Raw genomic sequence first — 17,323 nt, forward strand, 5'->3', positions numbered from 1 at the left:
GTGTGCTCAAACACAGAGCCTGTCCCATTTGAAGTTGAGGCACTCAGCTAGAAGCTGTCTTGGCGGGCAGACACTCTTTTGAAGGACTTGCCGTAACACTCCTTCTGGAAAGGGATTTACATGACTTATCGTTTATGAAGGTAAGAGATCTGTGTATTTGCTCCTTGTGCATAGATCATAGGATGTGTACTATACATGAGGTTAATGACCAAAAATCCTTGTGGTCCTATTTGAAATGTACTGTGTTCAGTGCTATGGGATAAATTCAACAACTTCCTTCCCATGTAGGCCCGTGAGTGTGCTTTCTAATGGAGAATCTGAGGGTAGAGCGTCTGGCAGAGATAAAGGAGAGAGAACCACCACAAAGGGTGCTCTTCACTTACTACCAGGGAGACATCAACAGTGTGGTGGATGAGCACTTCTCACGTGCCCTCAAAAAGGCAAACATTCCTAAAGACCTCAGCGTCAAAGCCAGCACGCCCATAGACCACAACAGCAAACCTCGGAGCAGAAGCAAGACCATCAAACCAGGTTTGTCTTTCTACGCCTTATCTTTTTCATGCCCAGACAGATTATTCAAAGCTATTTCTAGGAATAGATTGCCAGGTTTTGATCTCCTCCCCAGGTTTCCCTTTCTGGGTTTTTGTTTTTGGGGAGGAGTTGTGCAATTGTGTAACTGTAAACCAAACAAGGAAATGTTTTTTAAGCTTCTCCTTAACCATACAATTTCGCTTCCAACCATACAATTACAACACTAACCATCCTTTTTTTATTTTATTATTTATAAATTATTTATTTTTTAAAGAGCCATCTACCCCGACTTGGAACCCGTCCAGCCCAGACTGGCCCAAGAACACTTTTCCATCTGGTCCTGGCGTGGCCCAGTTCTCATCAGCCGAGAATCCGGCTGCCGGTCAGGGTGTGATCATGGGCCCTGGGGCTCTCACCTCTGCTCTCTGGAGCTACCCCACTAGGCCAGGTGCTGGCTTTGACCTGCCCCCGATGGTGTATCCACCGCCATCTGAGGGCTTCCTGAGCATGCTACACATGGAACGGCCAGCAGGGGGAGTAGTCATGGCTCCCAAGGCGGGCGGTCCAGGCTGGGATTCACCCACTGCTTTTAGAGATTCAGTGGGCAACAGGATCAGTCTAGACTCAGGTGCTTGTCTGTTTTAATATATAGTGTACATGATTAGAGTATCTTCAGTATTTATGTATATTCAGACATTTTCCTTCATATCTATTAACATCTTCTATTTTCTGTCTTAAGTTGTATTGGTCTCAATTTGAGCAAAGCTTTATGTGCTCCTTAACATCTACCTCTATCAGAAACATCCTTAAGAAGCATGTATCGATACATCCAAGATTTTGACTTTGGCAAGGCTCCCTTTTGAAGTTGGACGTCTGTGGTTAGAATTCATTTTAGGGAAAGTGGAACAAAACCAATATGGCTATATAAGCATAATTTATCATTTTACACTAGTTTTGCTGTTTATTTTAATTCAGATATATAATTTGAGATGTATTATGTGTTTCTCTTATTAGGTGTCCAAGTACCAGAAAAGACAAAGGACTTGTATTGGTACTAAAAGAAGAAGTACCTCTTTTCCTTTGTGGAGAGGATTTACTTTGACGTCATGGGCATGGGAGTAAATAAGATGTTTTCCCACACTGGCTTTTCAGAAGAGAGGCTGGGAGAATCAAGCCTAAGAAACTGACTGCTAAAATTGATAGACCTTCATTGTGGGTTTCTCGGTCTCTCCAATAGTCCCAAAGCTCAGAACCTGTGATTTGGAAGCAGGGATTTACCCTAAAGGCAGCCTAGAGGGACATTAATGGGTAGTGTCATGGATCTGCTAGAAAGAATCTGGTCCAACTTGTGTCTTACAGTTGCGCTGTTCTCCAGTGACTGACGAATGTCCTCGCAAATCCATTTACAGCACCTGCTATGTATTCATTAGCTCATTTTTAACACTCTTAGTGTTACTCATTGTTTTTATTCCTGCAATGTAAAGTCTTAGAATATTTGTGTTGTATTCAAATCTTCCCCTGCATGGCATATAATCCTCCATCTTCACTTTCACTTTCTGTCTTACCTATAGATAATTAGAGATTATGGCATATGTGAGTGCTTAGGTTCCCCATGGTTGTCATTTAACATATTATGGACATAGCAAACCTAAAATGACATTTGATAAATTACTGCTTAGTGAGAAGTGCAAGGCACATTGTCAAATATACAGAATGGTTCAATATTTAGTACATTATTATTCTCTATCAACTTTCTATTTCTTACAAATTAGCTTATTTTACATCAAGTGGATAAAGTCTGAATTAAAAACATTTGACTAGCCAATGCTGAAGCAAAGCTCATTAACAACTATCCCTTGACATGATATCTCAAGATACCTGGAATGTATCCCATGATAAATTGATGCTTTTGGAGGCAAACGGTGAACATGAACAATTTTTCGGCCTAGTGCTGTCAATAAAAATGGCCAGCTTCTCACTTGATTTAAATCTTTTGTTTGTATCTGAAGGAAAGCATGGAAAGAAACAACCAATGGGTAAAATATGAACCGACAAAAGGAATAGACAAATAAAATCAGTAGGGTCAGATGTGTAAGATTTCATGATTATTTTATGGAAACGTAGTGTGACCAATAAATAGAAATGTAATGCCTTGATTGTCTTTTTTATTTTGCCTCTTTATCTTTATCTAGACACAAACTCACTCATACAAGTTCACCAACTATAATGAATTGCAGCACACTGTTCTGATATGGACTAGTATCTCATAAGAAGTGGGAGATTATTATAATTGACCAACTGTTTAATGACAATCTCACAAGAAAATTGATATATTCATATGTTATTATTGAAATAGGAGGAGTTTTAATTGGCTGACATAACGATGTGTTCTTGTGTGTGTGTGTGGTAGAGTCATGTGAAGTTTTAATCATTTGCGTCACAGATGACCGTGGTGACTGCTGCTTGGCCTCATTGGCTGAGCTCCATCACCCACTCACTCATTCATACTCACTTCCTCCAAGCTTCCTGCGGAGCCTGACAGAGAGTGACTTTCTCACATCTAACGAGGTTTGATTTATGTGTACAGAGGATGGGTACAGAGACATGCAAGTCAGTGCTAATAATCCTCTCACCCCCATAGCTGAGATGAAGGCATATAAAAAGCTAGGCAGCTCATGTAGGAGGCCACTTATTCTCTAGATAATGAAAAACATTTGTAAACCCATTAAATGTTTTTTAAAGAAGCTGAGCCCTCAAACTCTTTGTTCATTTTCTGGGCCTGGTCTTATTTTTGTATGTATTTTTTAAGATTACAGGCTCACAGAAGATTTCGAATTTAGAAATCTAAACAAAAAATGTAACCTTATACCTTATACCTTAAAGCTACAATACTACAAAAGTGTATAAAAGTTCCTTGTCTGGGAATTCCCCGCGCCTTCACTGCATTTCATTTGCTCAGTTAGTCTGGCCAACTCCTCAATGGAGGTCCACTTCACTCACGTAATTGGACACGCCTTTAACCAATCAGACCAATGATACTATACAACGATACAACGACCGGTAATAAAGCAAACTCATCTTTTTTCTGTATGAATCGTTCCAGAGCAGGTTTCTGTTCTATTTTCAAAGAAAACTTGCCTTTGAAATCATCCAAGACAGCCGCGAGAGCAGTATATAGTTTACTGTGCTTTTCTCTTAAGTTTCGCTTTTGTTACTAGACGTGGTTATTTTAAATCCGCCAATGGCGCGCCAGGTAGCCAAAAGCCAGTTTGTGATTGGCTCCAAGGATTCTGGAAATCTTGAAGTGAACTGCTATCCTAAGTTTGCCAGACCCCCTTCAGAGGCTAAATCAAATTGGCCGGAGAAGAGGGGCGGGACTTCCCAGACTAAAAAGTTCCCAAAGAAAATATGAACAAGGACACAAAATGAGAAAAGTGTTCTAAATAATTCTGGTAGGTTTGCTGAAGGACATTACATCAACAAAGGAGGTTGCATATCCTTGGCTGATGGCAGTGTGGATTTAGAGATTAATGAAGGTCTCCAAAGTTACATGTTCTTGACAGTGTGGTTTCTGAACATTTAGTGTTTTTATGTTATCCACTTTTAATGAATAAGAATCAGTCTTGCTTGAAGGTTGCAGACCAGTACCTCGAAGAACAGCATGGTTTCAGCTGCTGGCATTCAACCTCAAATTGCAATTGTGTTTGACCCAGGATTACTTCCTTTGTTGTTTCGACACAAACCCACTCCTACCAAATGCATCTGAATAGCTTTTTCTTTAAAATTTCCATAGTGCTTATATGAGTAGTGCTTCAATTACTCATTTGTAGAATCACACAGTTGCAACAAAATTGACCTTGTACTAGCTTGAAGAATGGTTCTTAAATTTACTCTCACCACTCCTTTCTCTCTGCAACACATTGGACCCAGTCTCCCATCCTTTGGACCCTCTTGTTGTCAGACCCATATGGGGTTTGCCGTAATAGCCCTCTCAACAGGCCATCTAGTGGATTATTGATGCTCTGGTGATATCTTACTTTCCTCCATCTGTTCAGCCCAAGGAGCTTTCCAATCCTGGGGTGGTGTGCCAGTGAGCTCAGAAAAAAAGCTCTTTCTCATTACTCATTCTGCCAAAGCAGCAGTTAGGCACCTGGCTGATGCAGTTGAGGGGCAACCCTGGTTTTTGATAAACCTTTTAAATGTTCCAAACAAAATCACTTATCATCTTAAAGCTATAATGGAGAGCTATATTATTAGCAGTTTAGGAATTAAGAATATCCTGCATCTGAATGACAAAACAGTGGACAGCTTTCCTTAAACAAACATAGTGTGGTGTGATATGTCATCACCATTCCTTAAATATTATTTTTTACTCTATTTACCCCGTGTTGTTTGATCAACTTCGAGTTTAAACACAAATTACCGATATTCCTCACTACCGGAGGTTAAAGCAGTATGGGGTAAAGTTTTTTTTTTCTGTGTATAGTGGTGATTCATGCAGTTGTAAGTGAATGTTTCTCAGAACAAACAGGACACTTTCACGGGAGGCGGGAGAGTTGGCTTTCAGCCGTGCGGGGTCTGGGAGATCGATCAACAATGCTGCCTGGAGGAAACTGTTGCTAGACCAATAAAGTGGAGAGAGAGTGACGAAGAAACAAGCAATTACAAGTATGCACTTGTTTGAGCTCTTGTTTGCCTCGCTTACCATCAACTTTGCAATCAAGCTGATATGGTCATTTTAAACAGTGACCTGAATATTAGCACCATGGACAGCGCCACGATCGACCCGACCACTGACGTTTTGCGTTACCCGCGAGCTCTGAAAGATGTTCCGGAACTTAGCAGGACTAGTCACACAATTGTGGCAGTTTGTCTTGGGATCATTTTTATACTGGGTTTCTTGGGTAACTTCTGTGTTCTTCTTGTTTTTGCTCGTTTCCACGTTCTTCGGACCCCAATCAATCTCATTCTGCTAAATATCTGCATAAGTGACATGTTAGTATGCATTTTCGGCACTCCTTTCAGCTTTGCTGCTAGTATCTACGGAAGATGGCTCATAGGACTTTCTGGCTGTAAATGGTATGGCTTTGCAAACGCACTTTTTGGTGAGTCCTTGCTGTTCTTAATATCATTTTCTACCTAAGTTATTATAACTTGCACTAGAGTATAAAACTATTGTTTTGCAACACACACAGACACATGGGTTCCCAGACGTGGCCGAACTGTTTGCTTTAAACCTCTACTTTCTTATATTGGGGACTGCAAAGGTTACGAGTAAAAACGTGAACATTTCTCAAAAAAGTTATAAAGATACAGATATACAGTACTGTAGGCACTATAGTCACTTTATTGACAACGGTCTGAAGTAGTTTATAGGTGTACAAATATAAGGCAGTAATACCGTTTACAACCTTTACATTCATGACAACATTCCGGACATCGCTGACCAGTATGATGTCTAGAGGACTCCTGCAGAAGCAGAAGGAGAGTGGGGTCAGGGTTGCGAGTGTGAGAGAGAAGACGAGAGGAGCAAAGACATTCAGCTTTATTGAAGAAACGGGTTATTGAACACAACATCAACTATATCAAACGATATACTTTATCTCGTTTGATAAATAAATTAGTGTACCGTATCACACAGCCCTACCTCCAAATGCAGTCCAAGTCCGAATCATCAGTGCTGAAGTCCAAGTCGAGTCACGAGTTCTAGCAATCAGTCCTGGAATCCTTAAATGTAATACAATATACGTTTATTTATATATATATATAGGCTACTGTATATATATATATATACTTTTCTGCAGTGACTTACAATGAAGTGCTTATATACAGTTGTACCACTATGTGTGCTGTGCCCCCTGAGAATTGAACCTTAGTATTATAAGTAGGCTAAGTAACCGTATTGTACCTGTTGAGCTACAGGGTCACAACACAACAGATGATCCTACAAACATGAACTGTGATCATTCTGAGACAGTTTCACAAAGGCTGACAATATCTTCACTGCAGTTCACTGCACAGTTGCATGCATATTATGTCAAACATGAGAACTGCAAATATGTCATGTTTTTCCATCCAGGGATCGTTTCCCTCGTATCCTTCGCCATCTTGTCCTTGGAACGCTATTCAACCATGCTCTGCTACACTACGGCAGATGTTTCCGACTACCGGAAGGCCTGGCTGTCCATAGCCGGCTGTTGGCTGTACTCCCTGGCGTGGACTCTGCCTCCTCTCTTTGGCTGGAGCAGCTACGGCCCCGAGGGCCCAGGCACCACCTGCTCCGTGCAGTGGCACCAGCGTTCCCCCGGCAACGTGTCCTATGTGACTTGCCTCTTCATCTTCTGCCTGCTCCTGCCGCTCCTGCTCATGATCTACTGCTATGGCAAGATCCTGATTGCCATCCACGGGGTAAGTGGTGAGGGGCTGGAGGGAGGGAGGCGGGGGTGCTGTGATGAGGTGTTGTGTGTATTTAGACATGATAGAGCCTGGTAATGATGTCACCAGGGATAATTAGGTCACCGCGATTGTGTACATTAATGGTGATGATGGCAAATATGCAAGTAATAATGTTGATCCTTGTGTTGATAGTGCTTCTCTTCAAGTATGGATCCATGTGATGAAGGCTCATCTTACACAATGCTCACATGTCCTCCACAAAGAGTAGAATTGCATTTGTTATCAGTCTGAGCCTCTGTCATTGAGTGTCAAGTACACAAAGAATTAAGTACACAGCAATGCAGTTGAAACCCGAGCCACTTTACACACCAGACCGTAGCACAACCAGTGATTTATACTGCGAGGCAAAATGTCATATAAGCATGGTTGAACTTTGCAATACAATGATGGCATAATACGTAAGGTTATCTTCAGTAATTTTTACACCTTATGCATATCATAAACAGTCATACATAAACCTTTGACTCTTCAAAACCCATCAATGAATCATCTAAAAATGTGATCCACCCTGATTTTGATACTTTATTGGCACTCATAGAACTGGTCTGGTATGGTGACAAACTAATGCTTACAGCTTAGTATATTGCTTGGTTGAAGAAATCTCAAAGCCCTAAACTCTGACAATTTGATCCATTCCTGCTTGACAGCATTCATACATTCTCTAAATCCACTTCAGCTCGAGTACATTTCCCCAAGGCAGTATATTGAGTCCGGTGTGAGTGTGTGCCTAATCTCCGCCTGATGATAATATCGGGTCATTACTTTGTGGAACTGTCAGAGGGGTTCCATGTGGGCTTCTGGTTTCTCTGCTTAGCAAAGACATATACTGGAATAGACGAATAGATGATGTCAAAAGGGGAAGTAACTTTGGCAATTTTCACAACTATGAAAATGCAAACAAAGCTGAAAGATTTAACATAAACTGATTGATTGATTGATTCATGGATTGAAATTAGATACAAAAAATTCTCTACAGGTTTCTGTTGCTTTTCTATCGTGTGGTGAGCAGAGGTGGTTGCTGTGTTAACGGGGATGGGTAGCAATGTCACTGACACTGACATGTTTTTTCCCTCAGAATTATTACAGCATAAATCCTCAATTCCTTTCTCTATTTTCACAGTGTTCATACTCAAAGAATAATACAAATTTTAAACAGAAAAGGTCCCACTTAATTCAGTCAATACATACAATCTTCTCTCCTACTTTCATAAAATACAAAATACAGCAACTTCATCATACTCATTATAATAACAGGCACTTGAAAGATTGCTATTATTCAATTTTCTTTTCACACCACCTCAATACACAACACCCTGCATGCAGAAAATAAATTAGATAGTTCAAAGGGAAATATATCCTGATTTCACATTTGTAAATCAAGAAAAGATCTATTGCATGATCTCAAGAAATCTCTTGCTGACTAATGCTTGACATACAATTGCATTTGTCATTGTTTACAATTGTGTGATGTACCAACTCTGATGATCACACTAGACAGCTCCAGAAGCAAATAAGGTGTCACTATGGTAACCCCAAAGCATCTTCACATACAATCCTGTTGATCTTAACATTCTCTTCAAGTTGATTAACTGTCTGCACACAGGATTGAATGAATATTAATGACATAAAAGGCATGACAACGAAACTGAACTACCTCTAGCTCAGCTGATGTGAATCCGTATCACTGATCTATAACACAAGGGGTTTATTATACATCAGATATCCATGCTGCTTTTCTACCACCACCACTGCTTACCTTTTGTTGATAGCCTGTAAATCTGTGGTGTTTGACCCCTTCCCATCAAACTTCTTCAACCTGCAGACAGCCAGGATCAACCAGACCTCAGCCCAGCGTCGAGAGACCCATGTTTTGCTCATGGTGCTGTCCATGGTCTCCTGTTACCTACTCTGCTGGATGCCCTATGGTGTGGTGGCATTGCTGGCCACGTTTGGCAGGGTCGGTGCGATCGGGCCCACAGCAAGTATCATCCCCTCCTTACTTGCCAAGACCAGCACCGTGCTTAATCCTATTGTCTACGTGCTTTTTAATAACCAGGTATAGATTTGCACACTGTAGAGTGTCATTCAAACATGTAGATGTGCTTCAATCAAATTGTACTGTATGTGTGGAATTAATAGGTGTATAGCTGTACACTAGAGGACAGTCATAGAGTTATCCAGACAAGCCTACTATTTCCTCTGTACAGCCTTGTGAAATTAATTTTAGATCTTCAAAAATGTTCTGAATTATTAAGATAAATTTCATGAAACAGTGCCAAGTTGAATCGGTAGTTAGACAGATAGAAACAACGTTCACACAGGTACGTGTGCATGCACACGCACACGCACGCACACGCACACGCACACACACACACACACACACACACACACACACACACACACACACACAAACACATAAAAATCACAAAAAATAAAAGTACAACCATGTGTGTTTTGAAAACTGTTTGAGTAATTAAGCATTGATTTCGTGAAGAATAGTTATAGTTATGAATGATGTGTAAAAATGTGTTAAAGTTTATATTTAAATTAGTTTACATGTACTGTAGGTTTGAGATTCGTGCTCAGAGTGAGTTTTTGTGTAGTAACAGTTCGAGCCCCCACAGAACTGAAGTTGATGTCCAATACCACCATTACTCTAGTCTCATTCTCAGACAGACATTCTACAAGGTCGAACAGAACATTAGATATTGATTTCACACTAAGATGCCAAAAATGCATTGTTTTGGACAAAGGCATAGCTAGTGAATTTCCACAGAAGAATGTAAAATTCGCCTCCCATAAGTGTCATTCAGCACCAGCTTCTTTGGGTCTTTTGCAAATCAGTTCAATGGGGCTCTTCTCAGTAGGTGGCTCTCGCCCATGTTAGCTAGTAATCAATGGCAGACATTGTGCTAAACGTCAGATATTGCCAAACAAGAAGTGTCAAGTGTATGCATTACATGGTTACTCAGCATATCATTCATATAGCATATCATTCATTTAAATGTACTCTTTTAAATATATACTTTATAAATATTGTATAGTTTCTACACACACATCTTTTATGCAATCAACCACACTATGCGTATTGAAGCTTATATGTCTTTAGTTCTACAGGTGTCTCATGGCATTTGTGCCGTGTATTTCGAGCAATCAGACCCACAACTACCTCCACACTCTCCAGAGTAGCCCAGCCCTGGCCGGCCACCCAAACAGCCTGCCTCTGAGCCCCTTGGGTGCCCTCTCCACTCCCCCCGACTCCCCAGCACGCCTGGATGAAAGGCCCCACAGACCAGCCAAAGACCAGCAGCAGTGTCAGCTGCAGAGAGACAAGGAGGCGCTGGTCCTGGTTGTGCACCACACCCCGTAAGCTGGGGAAAACTTTGAGATGTTGTCTTGTCTTGATGTATTTATGTAAATTTGGGCACAGATATTGGTCATTGGTATGATAACAGAGCTTCAGGTGGGAAGACAAATAAAAAAAAAAAAAACGGGGATAAAAGGGTTTCTTTTTCCAGACAGTGGTTGGGCTGGGAGCACAGTTGGGTTTGGGCGATCATAATTATACCATACAGATCTAGAATTCACATTTATCTGCATATCTGCATATTTAACGTAACTTATTGAAGCCATCGCGTACAAGTGACTCAGATCTGCTGTCAACACTGGGCTGATTAGCTACGTGGAGGCGGGGGGTTTCTATGTCTACAAAATGGTTACGACTTGGTTTGTGAATAAGGCCAATATGTAGTGACATTTATGTAGTGACATTTATAGGGCCCTAGAATTTTAATGATCTCACAGAAGCTCATGGATAAGTGTCATCTGTTAGTTATTGGTGCATGAGTGCTCTCATTTTACTTACTATTAATATTTAAGATAATATAGTTTTGATATTATTTTCCACAAATAGGTGACTTTTCATCAGTTTTTATCACAGACAAATGAACACATTTAATTTATCTGTAATGTTACGGAATTGGGATTTGACATAGAAATGAATGGCAAATAAGGATTCTGGAAGCTTGTAGGAAAAAGATAACATTTTATCGCTTTGTTTTCGTGCAATGCTTAGTTCTCTCCTCAGTTGGCTTATCTAGAAGTTCTGGACTCTTCTGAAATGGTCGTCCTCTTCAAGAAGCAGTGCATTGTCAAAATGTTTTGTGTTTGACCACCAGATGGCAAGGTTTACGCTGTTTTTCTCTCCGTTTGTTTTTGAAATGCAGGATCTTGCCCCTTTTGTATATTTCAGATGTACGTCTTAACCTCACTCTCACTTAGTCTCACCTTTAGCAGTGTTTCCCCTAAGGGAAGAATTTTTCTACAACTGGTGCGAAAATTTGAAGTAAGGTATGCTTTAGGATGAAGACCCTGGGAATAAAGTTATGAACACTAAACTCAGATTAACATTTTATCAGTCCTTGATCTACATACTAGTAAGGCTATTGCTGCGGCACTTCTTGCTTCATAGATTTTGACACTAATGATTTTTGATTGCTGGGCCTTTTGAGATACAAGAGCTGTTGAATTCATAAAATAATGTTTAAGGGTCTCACTCAGGGTACAACATGCAAATATGGGATAATATATCTCTGGCTTTTATTTTATTATTTTGGTTTATTTTATTCACCGGTATGTACAGGTGGTGATTACAAAAAAAATGGCATTTGTGTCAGATAAGCTATATTTGTTTAAGAGTTCAATGTGAGTGGGGATAACATTCAACAAGACTTGATTAGTCTTTATGTGAAAACTATCATAATCCTTAGGATAAGCATTGCAAATACAGAAGTAAATGTAGAAAGACCATGTATAAATATAATTAAATAGGTCAAGAATTGAAGAGATTTCATGGTCTTTTATTTTTTTACTTTCCATGATATTGTTACATTACAGATCTCACATAGGGACCTATGTGTGTTGTTTACAAGCATACCATGTGTACGGATCTGAATTACATGATGATTCATTTTTCATGCGGATGCAAGGCCATTCACTTAGCAGGCTTGTTAAAGTGCAGTGCAGTGCCGAATTGATGTGTATTATTTTTAATCACAGGGTATTGGTATTGATTAGGCCTTGTTTGTTGTGGTCTGGCTGGAGTCTGCAGCAGCCGTACTGCCCTTTTATTTATCTCTTCTTCAATTGAGTTTGAAATTGCTCACAGGTTAAATGAAAATGTTTTATTTATGCTGGAAAAATATTTTCTTGCATGTTGTGACAGCAGTGTTATTAATAAATGTAAGTCAACAAACGGGCACGTCTCCCATCTCATCCCCCCATTCTCGTCTACTTGCTCTGCCTCTTCCTCAGGGTCCCTTTCCTCCTCCCCCCCTTTCCTCAATTTCTCTCCTTTCTTTTGGTCTTTCTGCTTGTTTTCCATTCCCCAGTTCTCTCTCTCTCTCTCTCTCCCTCTCTCTCCCCCTCCCCCTCTCTCTCCCTCTCTCCCTCCCCTCCCTCTCCCCCCCCCCCTCTCTCTCTGCAGAGCGAGTAGCCTGAGCTGCATGGTAATACTCCTGGCCTTGCGGAGGCGACGGCATAGTGCCGTGAGTAGGTACAGAAGTGCCTGGGTAAACAGACAGCAACGAGAGGCCACCGAGACAGAACCACCCACCGGGTTCAAACAGATCTGCGCTTGCATTGCATTCTTAGTGTATACTGTCAATTTGGTGTCAGTCTCTTGCACTGCATGTACAGCGAAAAGAGGTAAAAAAAATCATCCTTTCATCCTTTGATAGCTTTTCATCCTTGGTTCTGATGAAGAAAAAATATAGAAGATAAAAGTTGATTGCTGCTGGCCTGTTTTTTCTGTATCTTAGTTTCTCCGCCTTTATTCAATAATTTTGTATTCCTGTATAATGAACCACAAAGGCCTCCACGACTAAGACAAATTCTACAAATAATTCTGTGAGGCATATTCATTAAATGTAGGCTTTTACTTTGTTATGCAAAAAGTTTAGTCTGCTGCACACAGTGCCCAAACAGTTGGCCAGTTGACAGTGGTGAGATGCCAGCTGAATACTTAAGCATTTGTTTATCTTACCCTCATTTATGGTACACTTGAAACATGTTTTTAATCACAGCACCCTCATTAGCTTAACAGCTAATCAAAGATCTAATCAAGTGTCCTGTCAGGTCTGTGGATCAAAATCAGCCACTCTGCAGATAGCCAGCACCCTTCCCTTCATTAAAGAGACTGCGTATCACATGCACCATTGGAACTACGTGTGCTTTAGACAAAAAACCTACATGCCTTTTGCTTAAGTAAAGGGTAATGCAGGTGTTTGGAGAGAGTTAAGTATGCTCTGGAGTGAGTTCATTTTCTGAGAGCCCATGTCAAGATCCGGTATGACGCTGTTAATAGCAAATGTTCTAATAATGGACCCTTCCTCCACACTGCCTCCCAAATTAACTTGAACCTGACAAAGACAGAATGGAGTACTGCCTCTAAAAAAAAGGATGAGGTGTGGAGTGAGCTCATTCCCCCAGCGCTGGAGTAAATCTGCCCCACAACGGCCCCTTTATGGTCAGGGGCCATTGGTGGCAAATGAAAAGGAGTCATTTAGCAGTTGAATAATAGCCACATATAGTCCCCTCGGCTGAATCCACTAATAAAAGGTCTTGTGAATTAATCAGATTTGCTAAATATGAGTTTCTTTTGTAGGTGCAATTTAAATATGCTTAGACATTTCCATTAGCTGTTTCCCTGTGATGTTAACTTGGGTTTCGATCACAAGGTCAGATCCTAAAACGTATATAAATCTTTAGACGTATTCAGCAAGGTAGCTTTTGAACTATATTTTCTGGCAAATAACAAAATATCATCAAGTTTCATTTGCATTTTAGTTGGGTTACTGAACAGTGTTCAACTAACCTATTTTGCCATAGTGAGAACATTGTCTTCATTTGAATGTGCATCCTGAAATCTAGTAAGATGAAGGTTTGCCGTCCTTGTTTAATAGACCTCGCCGTTTAGATAGCACAGTGGAAAAGATCAGCGGCCTGCTGATTTATATTACCTTGCCTAGTGCAATGGTCCATCCAACACTCTATATTTCAGGAGAGTGTTCATTAGGTCTAGGGTCAGGAGAGGACTAGGCAAAGGTTAGAGTTATTTCACAGTGAGTATTCATCTTGTTATATATTTGACACTGAACAAAGATGACATATTCACAAAACAATGATTAACGGCAAAATATGATATTTTGAGATTAATGTAAGTCTATTTCTGGCCTTTTCAATCTTTTGTCAGCAGGGGACAGATAGGTATACACAGGACAGGAATAGCCTATGAAGGTCAGAGGGTCAAGCACAGAATTAACACAGGGTCGTTATTTAGCTTCTCTTGTCAGAAAATCCATATAGGCATATTTCATTAATCACGACGACGTACTAGAAAAACATGTATAGCCTGCAGAAGTGCCATTCAGCAATTGTTCTACTCATTTGAAGCTATCCTTCAGCAACAACTAAATGACCAACAGCTCCCATCTCCACATCCACATCCATATGCATTTACTAGACAAAATAGCTGCAGGGCTGTGGTACTGCATAAACAATTGCCTTCACATGCCTGTGAAATCACTGGACTTTTCATATACTTTGAAGCTTGGCTTCGCTGTTTTGGAGGCTTATATCTTTATCTCTCACCCAACATTGCAGTGTATGTTAACTTGGCCTGAAGTATTTTAAATCTGTGCTCTGTATGTGTGTGTGTTTGTGTGCGTGTTTGTGTTTGTATGTTCTTGTGTGTGTATATATATTTATGCACACTATACATGGCATGAGTGTGTGAGTGTTTTTATGAGCACAGATTTTATGCCTTTAAAACTGCTCTGTTCAATTGGGTGAGATGGATAGCTTGGACGTGGCCAGGTTCCAAGCTTTTAAATAAAATGGGGAAAATGTACAAACAACACAGGAGTTGGTATTACAGACAGGCTGTGCATTTTAAAACCGTCACACCACTTTCTGAGGGCCGGGGGTTTTATGGACCTTCCGCTGCCTTCCCTCACGGGCTTGCAAAGCTTCTCCGTAATCAGCAAATCCCAAGTGCTCCAAGTGGTGCACGGAGCAGGGTCGTAATGGCTCCTCCGCCGAGTTACATGGGTCAGTATGCCAAAAGAAATCTTGCTCCACGTTCATGCACACATCCCGGAGTAAATGTGCTGAGGACTGAGGCTCCACCCATGGGCAATAGGAGGCCTTTCATCTCCCTCTGAAACCACTGAGTACTCATTCACACGAGCACCATAGCAACTACAGTATTCGAGGTATGACAAGCAACACCCATTCCACGACCTGCGCTGTCATCTTGTTCCATGGAAATCAATCCTTTTGGTTTTTTATTTTTGCAATTAAAAATGTTTTTGTTTCTCTTTAAACCTCACTTGGACTTCACATACAGTAGTATAGAATCAGCTGAAGAGAACTTTGGGTTATGGACACTTACAGCATTCCATTCTTGGAGTGTTGGAGGCACTTATGATGTCTTTCCATCTTCCCCCACCAATTAAGTTGTGCAGAGTATTCCAACTCTGCACAACTTAATTGGTGGGAGAAGATGGAAGATGCAAGTTGTGTATGGGACCATATTCTGTCTGTGTGTAAAACTAGTCTGACCTGCTACACATGGAGACAAATCTTTCGAGTGTTTGTTTGAGAATAAATAAGTTCAGGTTAACTCTTTACCGGTTAATGACAGGGACCAGTAGAATTTCTGAGGGGCAAGAGGGGCAGAAAAAGAGGACACTAGGCATATATATACATACTGTACAATAGGCCTACTCTCACATGGGGCAAAGCACTGAATTGGAGATTGCTGGCTGATGTTGGCAGACAACTTCAAGTTCCACAGTGTATTGTGACTATGAGACCAGACTCAGACTTCTGAGTGTGAGCGCATTGTTCACTTTACTGAGTTAACAATTCCCTTTGAAGATGTCCCTAAGGAAGCCTTTGAAAAGGATTTGAGCTAAAGTATGTGAAAATGGTAGCGGAAGAAGGTTGGCAAGCACACAGGAGACCAATGCAGATAGGTGTTAGTGGCTCTGTAGCTCAACTACAACATTTCTGTTGGATTTTGGTTTTTGAGGATTCAAAGGAGGTGTCTAAGGATGCTGAAAAAATGAGCCAGTAGTTGTGGCTGAGGTGCTCACAGACTACTCGGGTTTGTGAATTACACTGAGATATTATTGAAAAATCCAAGTGAAACTTTCACTGAGGCAGGTTTGTTGTTGTTGTATCCTGCTGCTCAGGTTCTATGTTGCAGGCTGTCATGTTGTTGTGTTTAGCAGTTGCAGGTTACAGATAGCGAATGTTGAACTGTGAAGGAGGGAATCGTGAAGCGATGTTGAACTGTGAAGCGAATGTCTACCAACTTCACCATTGTCCTCAATCCATCACACACCTGACAACAAATGAGTGGGACATTAAGCAGACACAGTGGTTGAGACCGTGGAGGTATTAGACCTACGCAGGTTGCCAGGTTGAGGACACTGAACCTACATGAATGTGTGCAAGACCTCAAGCGACAACGAGTTTACTGTAAGTTGATTTGCTAATGTATAATGTTTTTATTGTTTGCAAGTTATGAACCAGATCATGTGGATTTAGTATAACTTAACTCAATGTCAATGTAACTCAAACAATGTTAGCTAGATCCATGGTTGGCTATGTACAATAGCCAAAGTGAAGCCTGTTATCCCAAAAACTAAAACTGACTGCTCTGAAAATACACTCTATGGAGTTGGAGTCACATATTGCCCAATTTAACAGAGAACGTAAAAAAATCATTAAATGTATTAGTAGGAGTAGTAGCCAGCTGTTCCTCCCTGTTGCAGCCCACACTTCTGTCGTAATTGCACTGTATTTATTCTTTAAGTAAGCTACTCATAGTTTTTTGTCTTACAAAATGTTACCCTTCTAGCAAACTGTAACCTTGTTACGCATTCCCAAATGGCTTTGCGACTGTTATCACGGGTGCTTTTTAACATCCAATCCACATAGATGATAGATATACTATATTTTAGTGCCTGCTGTTATCTTGTAATGCGGTGCCTATTTGTCTTTTCATCAGACATTTTTAAAGTTGTTGGGAGTCGATTTGGATGCTAACTATCTGAAGCTATCACTCCAAATCCCCAGACCCCTGGTTGACACAGACAGTGACCATCAGGGGGCCAGAATCAATCAAGTGTTCTACAGTTCCTTTACAGTTATGGAAGTGAACAGACACAGGTCTGTGGCGAAAACAAGTGGTTAACATTTACGTGGATACTTGCCAATTGTTTTTGTCTCCAGTAAAAATGTGGACCAAAAACGATGGGAAGGGAGG

At 40.7% G+C, this 17,323-nt stretch overlaps 1 protein-coding gene across 1 annotated transcript; it reads left to right on the forward strand.

Annotated features, from left to right (window-relative positions):
- Window positions 1-5,260: 5,260 nt before the first annotated feature.
- On the forward strand, window positions 5,261-10,357 carry tmtops3b (teleost multiple tissue opsin 3b; the record flags this gene model as incomplete). Its single annotated transcript, XM_080836237.1, has 4 exons — window positions 5,261-5,636; window positions 6,611-6,939; window positions 8,810-9,043; window positions 10,097-10,357. 4 exons carry the CDS (start codon window positions 5,261-5,263, stop codon window positions 10,355-10,357), a joined length of 1,200 nt encoding a protein of 399 aa, XP_080692363.1.
- Window positions 10,358-17,323: the final 6,966 nt, after the last annotated feature.

This window comes from Sprattus sprattus (genome assembly GCF_963457725.1).
Source record: "Sprattus sprattus genome assembly, chromosome: 1".
Lineage (NCBI taxonomy): Eukaryota > Metazoa > Chordata > Actinopteri > Clupeiformes > Clupeidae > Sprattus > Sprattus sprattus.